General features: G+C 71.1%; 7 protein-coding genes across 7 annotated transcripts; 4 read left to right on the forward strand and 3 right to left on the reverse strand.

Annotated features, from left to right (window-relative positions):
* Nucleotides 1-294: 294 nt before the first annotated feature.
* On the reverse strand, nt 295-1860 carry V1510DRAFT_422621 (PPPDE putative peptidase domain-containing protein). The gene has a single exon (XM_066934823.1). It carries the CDS (start codon nt 1477-1479, stop codon nt 367-369), a length of 1113 nt encoding a protein of 370 aa, XP_066786896.1. The 5' UTR covers nt 1480-1860; the 3' UTR covers nt 295-366.
* Nucleotides 1861-2951: 1091 nt separating this feature from the next.
* V1510DRAFT_422623 (RIC1-domain-containing protein) lies at nt 2952-5926 on the forward strand. Its single transcript, XM_066934824.1, has 2 exons — nt 2952-3229; nt 3260-5926. Exons 1-2 carry the CDS (start codon nt 3053-3055, stop codon nt 5894-5896), a joined length of 2814 nt encoding a protein of 937 aa, XP_066786897.1. The 5' UTR covers nt 2952-3052; the 3' UTR covers nt 5897-5926.
* V1510DRAFT_422626 (AIR carboxylase-domain-containing protein) lies at nt 5434-7619 on the reverse strand. The gene has a single exon (XM_066934825.1). It carries the CDS (start codon nt 7571-7573, stop codon nt 5912-5914), a length of 1662 nt encoding a protein of 553 aa, XP_066786898.1. The 5' UTR covers nt 7574-7619; the 3' UTR covers nt 5434-5911.
* A 120-nt stretch (nt 7620-7739) lies between these two features.
* V1510DRAFT_382892 (Mad3/BUB1 homology region 1-domain-containing protein) lies at nt 7740-11382 on the forward strand. Its single transcript, XM_066931666.1, has 4 exons — nt 7740-8703; nt 8732-8848; nt 9221-9700; nt 9824-11382. Exons 1-4 carry the CDS (start codon nt 7762-7764, stop codon nt 11312-11314), a joined length of 3030 nt encoding a protein of 1009 aa, XP_066786899.1. The 5' UTR covers nt 7740-7761; the 3' UTR covers nt 11315-11382.
* A 1017-nt stretch (nt 11383-12399) lies between these two features.
* Nucleotides 12400-12969, forward strand: V1510DRAFT_422633 (succinate dehydrogenase). Its single transcript, XM_066934826.1, has 3 exons — nt 12400-12628; nt 12658-12750; nt 12782-12969. The coding sequence occupies exons 1-3, from the start codon at nt 12410-12412 to the stop codon at nt 12860-12862; spliced, it is 393 nt and encodes a 130-aa protein (XP_066786900.1). The 5' UTR covers nt 12400-12409; the 3' UTR covers nt 12863-12969.
* Nucleotides 12805-14917, reverse strand: V1510DRAFT_422634 (uncharacterized protein). The gene is made up of 2 exons (XM_066934827.1): nt 14629-14917; nt 12805-14597 (listed from the first exon to the last, which is right to left on the reverse strand). The coding sequence occupies exons 1-2, from the start codon at nt 14788-14790 to the stop codon at nt 12900-12902; spliced, it is 1860 nt and encodes a 619-aa protein (XP_066786901.1). The 5' UTR covers nt 14791-14917; the 3' UTR covers nt 12805-12899.
* Nucleotides 14918-15112: 195 nt separating this feature from the next.
* On the forward strand, nt 15113-17285 carry V1510DRAFT_369936 (uncharacterized protein; the record flags this gene model as incomplete). Its single annotated transcript, XM_066931412.1, has 2 exons — nt 15113-15218; nt 15250-17285. The coding sequence occupies 2 exons, from the start codon at nt 15113-15115 to the stop codon at nt 17283-17285; spliced, it is 2142 nt and encodes a 713-aa protein (XP_066786902.1).
* Between the last annotated feature and the right edge of the window lie 388 nt (nt 17286-17673).

The following is a 17673-nucleotide window of genomic DNA, read 5'->3' on the forward strand; positions in this document are numbered from 1 at the left end:
GATCGGGCGGCCACCTTGCTCTACTCTCCCCGCGCCCGGCCCCCCCCCCGCGCCGCCCCCGCCGGAGGCTCGTCATTGGTGAGCCTCCGGCGGCGACTCCGTCGGGGGTGCGCCCTGCGGGCGGCGGCTATATGCGGCTATATGCCTGCCGCAGGCAGCACCCTCGACGGAGTCGCCGCCGGAGGCTCACCAATAAGCTTCTGGCGGCGACTCCGTCGAGGGTGCGCCTGCGGGCGGCGGCTATATGCGCTGTGCCCGTGGCGGCCTCCCTGGGACCGCCGCACGGGGTGCGGCTCGTGAAACACCTGTATTACCTGCTGCAATGAACTTTTATACACCATCCTCTCCGCTCCATGCCAATGCCTTCTATCCAAACACGCTCTGCAAGAGCCCCGAGACGCGGGCAGCCACGCCCGGCGGGTCCGGCGGGGCCGGGTCGAACGCGGGCTTCTCGAACTGGGTGACTGTGATGCGCTGCTTGCCCTTCTTCTTGCGCGGCCGCTTGGGGGTGACGAGCAGGTCCTTCTCGGAGTAGTCGTCGTCGGGCGGGGTCCACACGCTCGAGGCGTCGTCCGGGCCGTAGACCGAGGACGGGGGCCGGTAGAAGGGCCGCTCGGCCGGGGAGGGCGGGCTCGAGACGTAGAGCGCGGCCGGCGCCGTCGGCACGCTCTCGGGCGGCGACAGCTGGGGAATGAGACAGGGCACGGCGGCGCCGATGATGGTCGCGCGGTTGAGCCAGGCCGGGGCGGGCTTGCCGGTGAGCCGGGTGACGAGCGAGTCGGTGAAGTGGTTGCAGTTGCGGTAGACGAGGTTGTAGCCCGTGCCGAGGTACTCGTGGCTGAGGTCGGAGACGATGGCGCGGACCTCGGCGGCCGAGTACGTCGTGTCGGCGTGGTCGAACGAGAGCCGGCAGACCAGGCCGCCGGGGAGGGGCGTCTTCGGGCGCGAGTAGTACACGCCCGAGACGCCGGGCTCGTCGTGGCCGCCGTAGGCGTACTCGCGGTCGTCGATCTCGACGGCCGAGTGGTAGACGCCGACGCCGAGGGCCCAGCACAGGCCGGCCATGCGGCTGCCCTGGAGCAGGTCGTACACGTTGATGACGACGGCGCGCTTCTTCTTGCGCCGGCGGCGCTTGGCCTTGCCGGTCACGAAGATCCGCTGGCTCGAGCTGACGGACGCCGCCGAGTTGGTGCCCGACGCGCCCGGCACGACGACGCGGCCGCCGGGCGGCCCGCTGGAGACCGTGGTGTCGGTCTCGGTCAGGCTGTCGGCGTAGTCGTCGTCGTCGTCGTCGTCGGCCATGGTCTGGTAGTCCAGGCGGCGGCCGCCGCCGGCGCCGGTGCCGAGCACCGACACGGCCTGCGCGCTCGCGCGGCCGTGGCCGCTCGCGAGCGACGTCGTCGACGGCGAGAGCGTGACGTACGCCCGCGACGACGCCAGCGACTGGCGGTCGCCGTCGACCGAGGCCTCGTCGCTCATCCGCGGCCGTGCGCGCGCCGCCCGCTGCGGTCCAGGGGGTCCGCTCGCTCGCGCCCGCGCCGTCGGGGCCGGTGCCTGCCCGCTGCCGTTCACCGTGCGCGTCCGGCCGAGCCTGCGGCCGCGGTGTGCGCTGCCCGGGCCGTTGCCACTCTGCCGCTCTGCGGCTGCTCTGGGTTCCCGCCGCGTGTGTCGGCGGCGCTGCTCGTCGACCGGTTCGTCGGTCGCTCGGCCGTGGTGTGCTTGGATCGAAGGCCAATCGGCTCTGGCCAAATAGTCCCGGCCAGCACACTGCGACTGCGCATGCCTATTATCGCCCGCGCCTCCTAGCTTGCGCTCGTCATGCCTGGGCCGTTAGTCGCGATGCCCGCGGACTAGCGAGCGGGACCCGGACGTCACTTTCCGTATCGGGCACTGATAAGGCCCGCCGGCCGGGTAACCACCCGCGCTGTCTGCGGCCGCGCGCCGCGCGCGGAGCGGGTCCGCTGCGCGTCCGCGCCAACGGCCGGGCTCGCCTGCGAGTCCGCTGCACGTCCGCTGCACGTCCGCTGCACGTCGCTAGCGCCTCCATTACCCGGGATCGCCTGCGCTAGCGCCGTGCCGTTGGAACCGCTGCCAATGGCTCACCGCGCGCCGCGTCCTCTGTGACACACGCTATCTGCAACCGCGGCCGCACGCATGCACTGCACGTGCACGCTCATCTCTTGCCACGTCCAGGGGTGCGTCTCGTATCGAGGGGTAGGGGGTGCGCGTACTCGGATCCACCGGTTCGGCGCCGCCGGACGGCACACCCGGCAAGGGCGCCACGCCGCCGCGGGGTGGCTGCTGGGAGGACGTAGGTGGACGGCGAGGCCGCTGGGCGGCGAAGGGGCTGCCGGCGACGCCTGGCCGGCGACGCCTGGCCGGCGACGCCTGGCGCGCGCGTGGCCGGCGACGCCTGGCCCGCGCGTGGCCGCGGCCACGGCGACGGCCACGGACGGCCGTGTGCGGCCGTGTGCGGCTATATGTGCGGCTACATGTGCGCCTCCATGGACGGCTATCTGGGCGGCTGGGCGCGCGGCTATATGGTGGCCACGCGTCTGGCCACGCCCGCCGTTGCCAGGCCACCCGGCGGGCCTGTCGCGTCTCCGGCGCGACGGCGGCCGGCGAGCCGCGGGCCACGCCGTGCCGCCGGCGGCGGGTGCTGCGCGCGCTGGCGGTCGCGGCGCCGGCGCGAGCCGCACGCCGTGCGGCGCATAGCCGCATGTAGCCGCCCGCCCGCCGCAGGCGCGCCAGGCCGCCCCGTCCCGTCCGCCCCGCCGCCAGGCTCCCCGTCCCCGTCCGCCTCGTCGGCAGGCTCCCCGTATCCGCCGCCAGCGATCCGGCACGCGTCCGCGGCGCGTTCGCGCTGTTCTTACCCGGCCTGTTACCTGTTACTCGGCCGGGTAACGCGCAGCCAGGAGCCGGCCACGGCCTGTCCGACCGCCCGTCGTCGCCATCGCAGCAGCCAGCAAGCGCCGCGGCGAGCCCATGCCGCCGCTCCTCCGTCCCCCGACCGAGCGGTAACCGCCCGAGCACAGCCCGTCCCCGCACTCGCATGTACTGGCCCACGTCGTCCCCCCGCGTGATCGGCCTGCCCCGGCTGCCGGCCGACGACGCCGGCGGATCGGACGACGCGGACGAGCCGCGCGCAATCGTCGCCGTCAAGATGGCCAAGGACGGCACGCACTTCGCCGCCGTGACCGCCAACGCGCTCTACGTGTACCAGGCCCGAGTAAGTGTCGCGCGGACCCGCTGACGCCAGCCCCTGGCCTGCGTCGCCGCCGCCGTGCGCTCGCCGGCGTCGCTGGCCGCGTACGGCGCCGCCGTCGACGTCGTGATCCGGCCCGACAGCGCCGTGTTCGCCGTGCAGACCGCCGGCGGGTACTTCATCACATACACGGTCGCCGGCGGCGCGCAGCCGCACCGCGTCCAGCGGTTCCTCTTCGAGGGCGCCGGCAACGTGCCGTACGTCGCGCCCGGCCCCGGCGAGGAGCTCGGCGTGCAGTCGTTCAACATCCGGTCGCGCATGGTGATCAAGGTCGACGCCGGGATCGACTCGGCCGTCGCGCTCGACGACGAGCTGCTCGTCGTGACGTCGACGTCGCCGGCCGTGCAGCTCATCCGGTGGGTGGCCGACGTCAAGGGCGGCCCCCAGGCGCGCACGGAGCTGCTCTCGCACATGGAGTGGTACCACGCGCGCGACAAGGTGGTCGCCGTGGTCTGGGAGAAGGCCATGGGCCTCTTTGGCTGGCTCAGCAAGGCCGGCCGCGCGTGGGCGGTCGTCCGGCTGGCCGACAAGGCCGACGGCCGCCCCCGGCTCTTCATGGGCCACTGCTTCCACACGCCCCGGCACGCGTCCGGCGGCAAGAAGCGGCACGGCGACGAGGCCATCCGCATCGCCATCAACTCGCGCTTCAGCGTGATCTCGGTCGGCACCGACAGCGGCCGCGTCTACGTCTACAACGTCAAGGACTACGCCGGCAACATCGCGCTGCTGCACGTGCTCGAGCCGCCGGCCGCGCTCGGCCCGTCCACGCACCTCGCGTGGTCGCCGGACGGGTACGTGCTCTTCGCGGCCTACGAGCGCGGCTGGAGCATGTTCTCGGTCTACGGCAAGCTCGGCGCGCACTCGGCGCTCTTCGACAACGACGCCGCCCGCCGCGACGACTGGCTCGCCGGCGTCCGCGGCGCGGTCTGGGTCGGCAACGGCGCCGAGCTGCTGCTGCTGCCGCGCGCCGCCGACAGCCTGTGGCTGCTCGAGATGGCCAAGTGGAGCCTGGCCGGCAACTACTCGTGGGACAACATCGCGCGCACGGTGCTCCACACCAACGACAAGCTGCTGCTCTACCGCGGCCACGAGCAGTCCGACCTCAACACGATCTCGCACGAGGCCGTGCTGTGGCAGGAGATCGCCGTGCCCCACGACTACATCTCGGCCAACTGGCCGCTCCAGCAGGTCTGCCTCTCGCCCAGCGGCCGCTACCTCGCGCTCGCCGGCCGCTACGGCCTCGCGCTCTACGGCGTCTACTCGGGCCGCTGGAGCCTCTTTGCCAGCGCCGACGCCGAGCGCGAGTTCACCGTGCGCGGCGACATGGTCTGGTACGACAACGTCCTGCTCGCCGCCGTCGACACCAAGGACAAGCGGTTCGAGGTCCGCGCGTACTCGCGCACGCAGGGCCTCGGCCGCGCGCCGCCCATCCACGTCCAGCAGATGCCGTCGGCGATCGTGCTGATCTCGCTCGTGGGCGACTCGCTCCTGGTCTACACGCACGCCAACACGCTCTACCAGTTCGTCATCAACTCCAACAACTTCCAGTTCAAGCTCGAGCTGGCCGGCCAGATCTCCATCAACGGCATCGTGCACGCGCCCTCGCGCGTGCGCGCCATCAACTGGATCCTGCCCGACCAGCAGGCCAAGTCCGGCAACCCGCTGATGGACATCTCGCTGGCGACCATCATCTTCCTGATCGACGGCAAGCTCGTGATCCTGTACCCGTCCCAGGACTCGGACGACGACCTCAAGTACGACATGAAGGTCCTGCTGCAGAACGTCGAGTTCTTCACGCTGGTCACGGCCAAGGGCCTGATGAAGAACAGCATCTGGGCGTTCGACGGGACCGACATCGTGGTCTGGCCCGAGATCCTCGGCCAGCTGGCCCAGAGCTTCGAGGGCGCGCCGCAGTACGTGTCCATCCCGGTCGACTACTACCCGCTGTCGATCCTGTTCGACAAGGGCATCGTCGTCGGGCTCGAGTCCACGCTGGTGCACCGGCCCAGCCTGCAGTTCGCGTACTTCACGCACATCACGCGCACGCAGCTCTACGTGCACCACGTGCTGGTGTACTACCTGCGCGCGTCGCGCGAGCGGGACGCGCTGCAGTACGTGAACGCGTACCGCAACCTCGAGTACTTTGGCCACGCGCTCGAGGTCATGCTGCACACCGTGCTGGACGAGGAGGCCGACCACCCCAAGCCGGCCGACAGCGCGGTGCTGCCGCGGGTGGTCAAGTTCCTCGGGCACTTCCCGGAGCGGCTCGACGTGATCGTGGGCTGCACGCGCAAGACCGAGGTCGCGTCGTGGCAGACGCTGTTCGACATCGTGGGCTCGCCCAAGCAGCTGTTCGAGAGCTGCATGGAGCTGGAGCAGCTCAAGTCGGCGGGCGGGTACCTGCTCATCCTGCACACGATGGAGCCGCTGCAGGACTCGTCGGCGGACACGATCCGGCTGTTCGCCGCGGCGCTGGCCGCGGGCGACTGGGACCTGTGCAAGGAGCTCACGCGCTTCCTGACCGCGCTCGACAACTCGGGCGAGAGCCTGCGCCGCGCGCTCGAGTGCCTGGACCTGCTCGACGGCCCGGGCGGGCGCGGCCGGGCGTTTGCGCTCAAGGACACTGGCTAGCTAATCCATTACTGCCTACAGGCCCTTGTACTTCTCGTAGCCGACCGCGTCGAGCTTGTCGACCTTGGCCATGACCTCGGCCTCGATCTGGGTGGCGTACTGGTCCGCCTTGAGCTGGAACTCGGGCAGGAACGCGCCGAGGATGCGCACGGCGAGCAGCGCCGCGTTGGTCGCGTTGTTGATGGCGACCGTGGCCACCGGGATGCCGCGCGGCATCTGCACGATCGAGTACAGCGAGTCGACGCCGTCGAGCGACGAGCCCTTGACGGGCACGCCGATCACGGGCAGCGACGTCATGGCCGCGACCATGCCGGGCAGGTGCGCGGCGCCGCCGGCGCCGGCGATGATCACCTTGACGCCGCGGCTGGCGGCCTCGGCCGCGTACTTGGCCATGCGGAACGGCGTGCGGTGCGCCGACACGATCGACAGCTCGAACCGGACGCCGAACGTCTTGAGCAGGTTCGCGCCCACGGCCATCACCGGCAGGTCCGAGTCCGAGCCCATGATGATCGACACCAGCGGCGGCCCGGCCGCGACCGGCTTGGCCTCGTCCGGCGGCAGCTTGCCCGTCAGGATCAGCCGCAGCCGCGCCTCGCACTCGTTCATGGTCGCGCCCACGATGTTGACGTGCCCCATCTTGCGCGCCGGCCGCGACTGCTTGCCGTACAGGTGCACGGTCGCGCCCGGCGTCAGCAGCGCGCGCTTGCAGTACTCGAGCTCGCCGTCCTTGTCCGGCGTGCCCAGGATGTTGAGCATGATCGTGTGCGTCGACGGCGTCGCGAACGGCACCAGCGACGTGCCCGTCGCCGGGAACGGCAGCCCCAGCACCGCGCGCACGTGCGCCTCGAACTGCGACGTCGCGCACGCGTCCTGCGTGTAGTGGCCCGAGTTGTGCGGCCGCGGCGCGATCTCGTTGATGATGATGCTCTGGTCCGGCAGCAGGAACATCTCCACGCCGAAGATGCCCGCGCCCTGCAGCGTCGCCACCGCGCGCTCGGCCAGGTACCGCGCCTTGATCTGCGTGGCGTCGCTCACCCCGCGGGCCGGGCCGTACACCAGGTGGCAGATGTTGTCCTTCTGGACGGTCTCCACCGTCGGGTAGCACAGCAGCTTGCCGCTCTTCTGCCGCACCACCATCACCGCCAGCTCCATCGTGAACGGCACCCACTTCTCGGCGTAGAGCGGCCGCGCGTCCAGCGTGGCCGCCACGGCCGCCACCGCGGCCGCGTCCTTGACGACAAAGTTGCCGCGGCCGTCGTACGCCAGCGTCTGCGACTTGAGCATGTACGGGTACCCCAGCTGCTCGCCCGCGGCCCGCAGCCGCTCCACCAGCGACGCGCCCTCGCCGGCCACCTCGATTGACTCGGCCACCGCGATGTCGTGCGCCATCAGGTGCTTCTTCTGCTCGTACTTGTTCTGGATCAGCTTGATCGTCGCCGGCGCCGGGTGCACCTCCACGCCGTGCGACGCCGCGACCTCGGCCAGGATTCCGGCGTCGACGTGCTCGATCTCGACCGTGAGCACGTCGCAGCGCTCCGCCAGCTGCACGATCGCCGCGCGGTCCGTGAACGAGCCGTCGACGTGCCCCGCGCTCGCGTTGATCTGCTTGGCCGGCGCGCCCGCGGCGTCGAGCACCAGCGTCTTGACGTTCAGCCGGCTGGCGGCTTCGACCATCATGCGGCCGAGCTGGCCGCCGCCCAGGATTCCGACCGTTCTGGTGTCCATGTTGGGCGGGGACGAAAAATTTTTCGGCGCAAAAAGCGGGCGCGCCGCACGTGACCGTTGCCCCGGCAACGCGCGCTGTTTTGTTTGCGGCCGCGCGCGTCCCTCCCGCACTTTTGCGGCGACAACGGCCGGACGGCGAGATGGCTGCGCCGGACAACCGGATGAACATCGTCTCGTTCGACATGTTTGAGAACCAGAAGGAGAACATCGAGCCGCTGTACGAGGGCCGGTCCGCGGCCGCGCTGGCCAAGGCGTTCGCGGGGGCGCCCGACGGCGACGAGCCTGCGCGCGCGGCCTTCGAGGACCGGCTGGCCGCGCTCAAGGACGCGGACGACGACGACCCGCTCGAGACCTGGGTCGAGTACATCAAGTGGACCGTCGAGCGGTACCCGCAGGGCGACAGCCCGGAGAGCGGCCTGGTCCCGCTGCTCGAGCGCTGCGTGCGCGAGTTCCAGGACGCCGAGTTCTACCGCAACGACCCGCGGTACCTGAAGGTGTGGATCCGGTACGTGCGGCACACGGACGAGCCCAAGGAGACGTTCACGTTCATGATGCGCAACGGCATCGGCAGCCACCTGGCGACGTTCTACGAGGAGTACTCCAAGTACCTCGAGACGGTCGGCCGCAAGCGCCAGGCCGAGGAGGTCTTCAAGCTGGGGATCGAGGCCCAGGCGCGGCCGTTCGAGCGCCTGCAGCGGCACTACCTCGAGTTCCTGTACCGGCTGGAGGCGAGCCCGCCGGCGGAGAACGAGCCGTCGTCGCCGGTGCTGCCGACGGTGCGGCCGGCGCTGGCGGTGAAGGCGTCGAGCGTGCCGTTCGCGCCGCCGGCGCAGCAGCCGCAGGCGCCGCCGGCGCCGGCCGGGCCGCTGGCCGACAAGATCGAGGTCTTTGTGGACCCGGCCGACGGCGGCGCGCTGCCCGAGGGCGGCGACCGCTGGCGGACGATGCCCACGCTGGCCCAGCGCCGCAAGGAGAACACCATGGAGGCCCAGCCGTGGGTGGGCCAGTCGCTGTACGCCAACGACCGCGACTGGCGCGAGGGCGCGCCCAAGCCGGCCTCGAAGCTTTTTGTATACAACGACGTACGTGTGCGGCCGAGCGCGCTGACAGCAGACCGACCAGGCCGCGGCGCCGCCGGCGAAGGCGAAGCGCGGCGAGACCTTTGCGATCCGCCTGGAGGACGTGTACCCGGGCGAGGGCGAGGAGTACTCGTTTGAGGAGCTGCGCGTGCGGGCGCGGCAGACGCGCCTGCAGGACCGGGCGGGGCTGCTGGCTGCGCCGGAGATTGCGGGCGGCGACGACGGCGGCGAGACGACGGCGGCCGGCGAGCAGCGGGCCGCGGGCGAGAAGAGGGCCGACGGCCGGCCGGACGACAAGCGGGGCGCCGGCGCGAAGGACGAGCGCCCGCGGGGGCTGGCCGAGCGCCCGCAGGGGCTGAGCGAGCGCGCGCCGGCGTGGGGCGACCGGCCCCAGGGCCTGGCCGAGCGCGCGGCGCCGGCCGAGCACGCGGCGCCCGAGCGCGCGGGACTGCCGGAGCGGCCGCAGCCGCCGTACGGCCAGGAGAACGGCCGCGGCCAGGAGAACGGCGCCGACCAAGAGAACGGCGCGCGCGGCCAGCAGCACGGCCGAGGCGGGCCCAGCGCGCACGCGCTCGCGCCCGCGACCGTGACTACCACGGTCTCCCTCCAAGACTCGCCCCGCCGGCCGGTCGCCGAGCCCACAATGACGCTGCACACGCGCGCGGCCACGGACGAGATCTACAGCATGTTCAACCAGCCGCTGCGGTGCGAGGTCGACGACACGCCCCAGGGCATCCCCGACAGCAGCGACGAGAGCAGCGACGACGACGACGAGGACGCCGAGGGCGACAGCGACGACGACGCCGACGCCGACAGCGACGCGGACGCGGACGCGGACGACGACGACGAGCTGGCCGACGCGCCGTACGAGCCCGAGGACCAGTACGGCCCGCCGTTCGGCCAGCCGGCTCACGACCAGCCGGCGTACGACCAGCCGGCGTACGACCAGCCGGCGTACGACCAGCCCGCGTACGACCAGCCCGCGTACGAGCCGCTCGCCGTCTTCCAGGACGAGCCGCCGGCGGACTCGGTCATGGCCGACGTCGCGCGGGCCGCCGAGCCCGCCCCGGCCGTCTTCGCCGGCGCCGTCCCGGCCACGCCGCTGCACGACCCCAAAGACAAGTACGGCTTCGCGTTCATGACGCCCATCGTCGAGACCACCGAGTCGCTGGCCGAGAACCTGGACGCGCAGTTCGGCGCGCCGCCCAAGCTGCCGTGGTCGTCGCACGTCGAGGCGCGCATCTCCGAGGAGGACGAGGCCGCGGCGGCCGGCGAGCCCCGGCCCGAGCCCGCCAAGCCGGTCTCGATCTTCTCGGACGTGTGGACGCGGCGGGCGCTGGTCAAGGACCTCATCATCAACCCCATGGACCCGGCCGTGCGCGAGTCGATCCTGCGGCTCATCCAGCCCAGCCTCAACGCGTACCCGCGGTACTTCAACCACCACGACGACGTCCTCGGCAAGAGCAGCGCCATCAAGAAGTTCCTGCGGTCGACCAAGAAGCGCTCGGGCGGGTTCACGGGCGACTACACCGGCGCACAGCAGGACGTCGTCGTCGACCTCGGCGGCCCGGCGTACCGGCTGGTCAAGGAGCTCGGCCGCGGCGCGTTCGCGCCCGTCTACCTCTTTGACTCGCCGCACGGCCTGCGCGCAATCAAGATGGAGACGCCGACCAGCCCCTGGGAGTTCTACATCATGCGCGAGGCCCACCGGCGGCTGTCCACGCCCGACTTCACGCGCGTGCCGGTCGCGGACGCCGCGGTGCGCGCGCGCGCGCTCAAGTCGGTCCTCGGCGCCGACGAGGTCCACGTCTACAGCGACTGCTCGTGCCTGGTGCTCGACTACCTCGACCAGGGCACCGTGCTGGACCTCGTCAACGCGGTCAAGGAGGACAACGCCAAGGCCGGGTCGTCGACCGCGCTCGCGCTCGACGAGTGCGTCGTCATGTTCTTCACGGTCGAGCTGCTGCGCGTGGTCGAGGCGCTGCACTCGGTCGGGCTCATCCACGGCGACCTCAAGCCCGACAACTGCATGCTGCGCCTCGGCGGCCCGGGCCCCGACGGCGCCGCCGCCCTGCCCCACTACGAGGCCGCCCACGACTCGCCCTGGGCCAACCGCGGCGTCGTGCTCATCGACTTTGGCCGCGGCATCGACGTCACCGTGTTTGACCACGCCAACGGCGTCCAGTTCATCGCCGACTGGGCCACCGACGCCCACGACTGCGTCGAGATGCGCGAGCTGCGGCCCTGGACCTACCAGGTCGACTACTACGGCCTGGCCACCATCGTCCACCTCATGCTGTTTGGCAAGTACATGGACACTGCCTCCGAGTCCCTGCCGGCGGCCCCGGGCGCCAGCCGCAAGTACTACCGCGTGGCCTCGCCGTTCAAGCGGTACTGGCAGCAGGACCTGTGGAAGGGCCTGTTCGAGCGGCTCCTGAACCCGCAGGAGTGGTCGGCCAAGGCCACCGGCGCCGCGCGCCTGCCCATCACCGACGGTCTGCGCGAGCTGCGCGAGGAGATGGAGACCTGGCTCGAGCTCAACAGCGAGAAGAACGGCGTGTCGCTGCGCACCTCGCTGCACAAGCTCGAGGTCCTGCTGAAAGAGCGCCGCTGATGTACTATAGAAGCATTCGCTGCGGCGACCTCTGCATATAGCCGCAAGCGAAGCACTTCTTGCATATACCCGCACAGCCGCACGAGCCTCCGGCGGCGACTCCGTCGAGGGTGGCTGCCCTCCGGGCAGGGGGCTGCTGGAGGACTTCAGGCAGCCGCCTGACGGCGTCGCCGCCGGACCCAGCTCGACTGGCTACTTACGGGCTGTGCTGAGCCGCACACCGTGCGGCGCGCTGCCGCGAGCCTGCCAGCAGCATGTAGCCGCACGAGCCTCCGGCGGCGACTCCGTCGAGGGTGGCTGCCCTCCGGGCAGGGGGCCTGCTGGAGGACTTCGGGCAGCCGCCGGACGGCGTCGCCGCCGGAGCCAGCTCGATCGGCTAGGCTACATGTTGTTCTGAGCCGCACATCGTGCGGCGCGCTGCCGCGAGCCTGCCGGCAGCATGTAGCCGCACGAGCCTCCGGCGGCGACTCCGTCGAGGGTGGCTGCCCTTCGGGCAGACTGCCATGCGAGAGAGGTGTCTCCGTGCAGCTGCCGCCGGATTCGCCAACAGCATATAGCCGCACAGCCGCACGCCGTGCGGCTCGCTTGCGCTGCAGCCTGCCCGAAGGGCAGCCACCCTCGACGGAGTCGCCGCCGGAGGCTCACAGCATGTAGCCGCACAGCCGCACGCCGTGCGGCTCGCTTGCTTTGTAGCCTGCCCGTAGGGCAGCCACCCTCGACGGAGTCGCCGCCGGAGGCTCGCCAACAGCATATAGCCGCACAGCCGCACACCGTGCGGCTCGCTTGCTCTACAGCCGGCCCGCAGGGCAGCCACCCTCGACGGAGTCGCCGCCGGAGGCTCGCCAACAGCATGTAGCCGCACAGCCGCACACCATGCGGCTCGCTTCTCTGCTGCCTGCCCGCAGGGCAGCCGCCCTCGACGGAGTCGCCGCCGGAGCCCGCAACAGCATGTAGCCGCACGCCGCGCCTCCGCAGCGGTGGCAGCGGGCCCCTGGTCGGGCGGGTAACTTCCGGCGCGCCGCACGCGCCGCGGCGGCCGGATCGACTTGCGACAAATTGCGTTGGGTGTTTTGTCACCAAAATCTTCACTCCGAAATGATACCGACGCTGGTCCGACTGGCCCGGCCGGCGCGCAATGCGCCGACCGTCAATCTGCTGCCGCCGCTGCCGCTCTACCGGCGAATCCTGCGCGCGCACCGCAAGCTGCCGCTGGAGCACCGGTTCCTGGGCGACCAGTACGTCAAGGCCGAGTTCCGCCTGCACAAGGACGTCGACAACCCGGTCTACATCGTCGGGTTTCTGTCGAGCTGGCAGGTACGTGGCGCAGGGGCGCGCTGACGCAGCAATACGTCGAGCAGATCGAGGGCGACAAGTGGCGCGACGGCAAGCTGGACGTGCTCAAGCTCGAAAAGATGTCGGACGAACAGCTGATCCAGGTACGTGGGCGCGCGGCGGCGCTGACGGCAGCTCTACGAGCTGATGCAGTCTACGCAGGGGCGGCCGTCCGAGTACAACGTGTTTGCGGACGAGAAGGAGCCCAAAGAGTAGCATGGCGCGTGTAAATAGTACATAGATGGTTCCAAAACTAGCGGCGCTTCTGGCCGACCTTGGCCTCGCGCTCGACGATCTCGCCGATGCCGCCGATCTCCTCGTACTGGTCCTCGAGCACGCGGACGTCCTCGCGGCGCTCCCACCAGCGGTCCTCGGTGAGGAGGAAGGCCTCGCGCTTGAGCTCCTTGCCGCGGGCGTCCTTGTTGCTGGAGATGGCCCACTCGAGGAACTGCTGGGACGTGCGGGTGTAGAACGCGCGCAGGGACTCGAAGGGGCGGGGGTGGGGGAGGTACGGCCGGGGGTCCTCGGAGACGGCGAGGGCCTGGGCGGCGTCGGCGGCGTCGTCGTCGTCGTCGGGCTTGGGCTCGGGCTCGGGCTCGAGCTCGGGCTCGGGCTCGGGCTCGTCCTCGTCCTCGTCGTCCTCGTCCTCGTCCTCGTCGTCCTCGTCGTCGTCCTCGTCGCTCTCCTCGTCCGGCTCGGCTATCTCCTCCTGGAACGCCTCCCAGATCACGCTCACGCCGTTCAGCTTCGACAGGTCAATCGCGTACATGCTGTCCAGGTTGAACTCCTTGTCGCCGCGCTCCCAGATCCCCCCGTACACGTACAGCGCGTCGCCGTACACGGCCGTCGCCGCGTTGAACCGCGGGTGCGGCAGCGCCAGCGTCACCGGGTGCTCGGCGCGCGCGTCGTCGTCGTCGCTGGCCTCGCTCTCGCTCTCCGGCTCGGCCGGCGCGTCGTCCTCGCCCAGCAGCTTGCTCAGATTCGCCTCCAGCTCGTTCCCGCGCGCCGCCGGCTTGGCCGCCGTCTGCGGCTTCTTGCGCGCCGCCCGCAGCGTCAGCGGAAACCACTTGTTGGCCGCGATCTGGTACGCGTACAGGTCGTTGAAGAACACCGAGTCCAGCGACTCCTCGGTCTCGTCCGTGTCGTACACGCCGCCGAACAGCACGCCGCGGCCGCGGTGGTGCATCATCGAGCAGCCCACGCGCGGCGACGGGCCCCAGGCGCTCTTCCGGCGGCGCTCCCACCGCACGGTCTTCAGGTCGTTCGACAGCTTCAGCAGCCAGCAGTCCTGGAACACCTTGCCGACGTGCTGCCCCTTCTTGTTCTTGACCTTGCAGTAGCCGCCCCACACCACGACGCCGTCGTCGGCCGGCAGCAGCGAGTGCCCCGACCGCGCGTCCGGCCGCAGCGCGTTGGGCGCGAACTCGAGCTGCGTCCACTTGTACGTGGTCACGTCGAACGCCCACACGTCCGCCAGGTACGTCGTCGACGTCGCCAGGTCGCGGAACCCGCCGTGCAGGATGATGTAGTTCTTCCAGCACGCCAGCCGGTGCCCCGACCGCGGCGACGGGCCCTTCTTGAGCTCGAGCTTGGTCCACTCCCGCGTGGCCGGCTCCAGCAGCCACGTGTCGCCGTAGTGGTAGAACGTGGCCTGCTTGGGCGACGAGAACTCGCCGCCAAACAGCAGCACGGTCCCGCCCGGGTGCACGACCATCGAGTGCCCGCTCCGCGGCAGCGGCGAGTTCGGCGACGTCACCTTCTTCCACTGGCTCGACACCACGTTGTACACGTACAGGTCGTTGTAGAACTCGGCCAGCTGCCCGTTCTGCGACTCGCCGCCGAACAGGAACAGCTCGCGCTTGTTGTGCGCCGGGTTGGCCACCAGCGTGGCGTTGATCCGCCGCGTCGGCCGCTCGCACGCGGCCACCTTGACCGACAAGAACGCCGCTTGCTGCCGTCAGCGCCGCCCGCCGCCCACCTACCTCGCGCTGGTACTCCTCCAGGATGGCGTCGATGCCCACGTCGTCCTCGTCGTCCATCTTGGCCGCCTTCTTCTTGGTCTTGACCGCCGATTTGGCCTGCGCCTTGGCCGCCTTCTCGGCCGTCCGCGCCTTCTTGGCCGCCTTGTCCTTTTTCTTGGCCATCACGCCGCCGATCGCCGCGCCTGCGCCCGGATCCGCTCCGCCGCCGTGCAGTCGTCCGTCGGGGGGGTTTGCCGCCGCCGAAACGCCCTCGTTGTTCGTGCCGGCCGATGTTTGTCGCCGGTCTGGGTGAGAAATTTTTCGCGATCCGCCCAGAAGTGTTTACCATCGACACAACGCGGCCATGGCCAACAGCCGCGAATGGATCACGACCAAGGCCGTGCTCTACGACAATGTGTTTGGGGCCGACGCGCGCGAGGACGCGGCCGCGCTGGCCGCGGGCGTGCCGGACTACGCTGAGCTGTGGGAGACGGCGACGACGTGGATGCGGCCGCGGCCGCTGCTGCACCGGCCGGGCCGGCAGGTGCACGCGGCGCTGGACGCGCTGCGCGCGGCCGGGCTGTACGACCGGCTGGTGGACTGGTACATAGGTACGGGCGCGCGGCGGCGGCGCTGACGCAGACACGATGCGCGACCACTTTGTGACGCACGCGCTGCCGGTGATCCACGGCAGCCTGCGGGCGGACGCGGGCGCGGACGCGGCGGCCGAGACGGAGCGCGTGCTCAACACGTTTGGGGACGTGCTGAAGCACTACCAGTACCCGCTGGACGAGCTGGCGCTGGGCGCGGAGCAGGCGCTGCGGTTCCGGCTGGCGTTCCAGGCGATCGTCAACATCTCGCTGGCGGACGCGCGGTTTGCGGCGCTGTTCCGCGCGTTCTTCGAGCAGCAGCTGGCCGAGTGGCGCGCGCACGACGCGGGGCTGGCGGGCGGCGAGCGCGCGCTGGAGCAGCGGCTGGTGCGGCTGGGCCCGCTGATCGAGCAGCTGGGCATCCACGACTGGGTGGACCGCGTCGTCGCCGACGTGTTCCTGGGCTTCGTGCGCGAGTACGTGAGCGCCGAGTTCGAGGGCTGCTGGGCGGAGCCGCAGCTGCCGGCGCTGCGCGCGTACGTGTACGGCCCGCTGAGCGAGCACATCGGGCTGGCCGTGCGCAAGAACGAGGCGTTCCGCGACAAGCTCTACGACGTGGCGGTCGAGGCGTTTGCGCGGCTGCGCATGCGCGAGATGTTCGACATCGTCGTGGACTACCCGGACTCGACGGCCGCGCTGGAGGACGTGCGCGCGGTGGCCGTGACGGCCGGGCGCCGCGCGGCGCTCGTGGCGGCCTTCCAGGACGCGTGCGCGGCCCGCCTGCTGCACTCGGGCGCCAACACGACCGACATCATCTCGGTCTACATCGCGGCGATCAAGTCGTTCAAGATCGTGGACCCGCGCGGCGTGCTGCTCGACCGCGTCTCGCGGCCGATCCGGCGGTACCTGCGCGACCGCCCGGACACGGTGCGCTGCCTGGTCCACGGCATGCTCGCCGACGACGACGACGCCGAGCTGGCCGAGCTCGGCGCCGAGCTGGCCGCGGCCGACAAGGCCACCGCCGTGGCCGACGACGCCCACGACGACGACGACGCGGCCGACATGGCCTGGACGCCGGACCCGGTCGACGCGGCGCCGGACTTCCAGCCGCACCGCGCGCTGGACCTGATCGGCTCGTTCATCTCCATGTTCGACAACAAGCAGGTCTTCATCGACGAGGTCGTCGTGATCTTCGCCAACCGGCTGCTGGCCCTGCACAACTACGACGTCGACCGCGAGCTCACCAACCTCGAGCTGCTCAAGTTCCGCTTCGGCGAGTCCGAGCTGCACAACTGCGACGTCATGGTCCGCGACATCTTCGAGTCGCGCCGCGCGGACGCCAACATCCACGAGCTGGCCGCCGGGTCCGGCCGCCGCCGCGACCCGACCCGCGCCGTCGACCCGGCCTTCCACGCCAGCATGCTCTCGCGGCTCTTCTGGCCGGCGTTCAAGACCGACGACCTCGCGCTGCCGCCCGCCGTCGAGCGCCAGCTCGAGCTCTACGCGGCCCGCTTCTCCGTGCTCAAGTCCCCGCGCCGCCTGCAGTGGCTGCGCCGCCTCGGCACCGTCGACCTGACCCTGGAGCTCGAGGACCGCACGCTGTCCTTCGTGGTCACGCCCGAGCGCGCCGCGCTCATCTACCTCTTCGAGGAGCGCCCGACGCTGCCGCTGGCCACCATCGCCGAGCGCCTCCGCATCGACCCTGCCGACGCGCGCCGCGGCGCGGCCTTCTGGATCCAGCAGGGCGTCCTCAAGGAGGACGACACCCGCGACGTCTACGTGCTGCTCGAGCGCGCCGAGGAGACCGCCGCCCGCAAGGTCCTGATCGACGACACCGCCAAGAGCGCCATCGAGACCGGCGAGGAGAAGGCCACCCGCGAGATGCGCATCTACTGGTCCTACATTGTGGGCATGCTCACCAACCTGCGGTCCATGCCGCTCGACCGCATCCAGTCCTTCCTCAAGGTCGTGGTCCCGCGCGAGATCCAGTACACGCGCACCGAGGACGACCTGCGCGAGTTCCTGGCCGTCATGATCGCCGAGGAGAAGGTGGACTACGTGGGCGGCCAGTACCGCCTGCGCAAGTAATAGCATATCAATAAAGGCGCTGGTTTGCCGGGTGCCATCGGCGCGGGCCGGGTCGTACGACCGTACGCCGACCCGGCGCATCGGAGCCGACACGTATACGGGTGCCATCGGCCGGACGGCCGGGTCGTACGACACGTACAGCGCGGACGCGCCGGCGGCGACCCGGCCGCGCGCGGCCCTGCCGAGCGGCGCCGCGGGCCGCTCGTCGGGCGCGCCCTGGCGGCGCGGCCGCCGGAGGCTCGCCGACCCGCCGGCGGCTCGCCAGGTGTGCGCCGCGACCCGGCTGCCGACCCGGCCTGCCGACCCGGCGACCCGCGCCTACCCCACGTCACACCACGAAACACGCCACTAGCGCGGCACCGCCACACGTACGGCACCGTTGCGTGGC

Source organism: Dipodascopsis tothii, assembly GCF_038497935.1.
Source record: "Dipodascopsis tothii strain CBS 759.85 unplaced genomic scaffold V1510scaffold_38, whole genome shotgun sequence".
Lineage (NCBI taxonomy): Eukaryota > Fungi > Ascomycota > Lipomycetes > Lipomycetales > Lipomycetaceae > Neoaidaea > Neoaidaea tothii.

Bases quoted from the DNA above. Each gene is read 5' to 3' on its own strand.
- V1510DRAFT_422621 (XM_066934823.1), bottom strand. From the start codon at position 1,479: ATGAGCGACGAGGCCTCGGTCGACGGCGACCGCCAGTCGCTGGCGTCG.
- V1510DRAFT_422634 (XM_066934827.1), bottom strand. From the start codon at position 14,790: ATGGCCAAGAAAAAGGACAAGGCGGCCAAGAAGGCGCGGACGGCCGAG. The intron at 14,598-14,628 runs GTAGGTGGGCGG...CGCTGACGGCAG, and splicing joins TGGAGGAGTACCAGCGCGAG to CAAGCGGCGTTCTTGTCGGT.
- V1510DRAFT_382892 (XM_066931666.1), top strand. From the start codon at position 7,762: ATGGCTGCGCCGGACAACCGGATGAACATCGTCTCGTTCGACATGTTT. The intron at 8,704-8,731 runs GTACGTGTGCGG...GCGCGCTGACAG, and splicing joins AGCTTTTTGTATACAACGAC to CAGACCGACCAGGCCGCGGC. The intron at 8,849-9,220 runs GTGCGGGCGCGG...GCCGACCAAGAG, and splicing joins ACTCGTTTGAGGAGCTGCGC to AACGGCGCGCGCGGCCAGCA.
- V1510DRAFT_422626 (XM_066934825.1), bottom strand. From the start codon at position 7,573: ATGATGGTCGAAGCCGCCAGCCGGCTGAACGTCAAGACGCTGGTGCTC.
- V1510DRAFT_422623 (XM_066934824.1), top strand. From the start codon at position 3,053: ATGTACTGGCCCACGTCGTCCCCCCGCGTGATCGGCCTGCCCCGGCTG. The intron at 3,230-3,259 runs GTAAGTGTCGCG...CGCTGACGCCAG, and splicing joins TCTACGTGTACCAGGCCCGA to CCCCTGGCCTGCGTCGCCGC.
- V1510DRAFT_422633 (XM_066934826.1), top strand. From the start codon at position 12,410: ATGATACCGACGCTGGTCCGACTGGCCCGGCCGGCGCGCAATGCGCCG. The intron at 12,629-12,657 runs GTACGTGGCGCA...GCGCTGACGCAG, and splicing joins GGTTTCTGTCGAGCTGGCAG to CAATACGTCGAGCAGATCGA. The intron at 12,751-12,781 runs GTACGTGGGCGC...CGCTGACGGCAG, and splicing joins CGGACGAACAGCTGATCCAG to CTCTACGAGCTGATGCAGTC.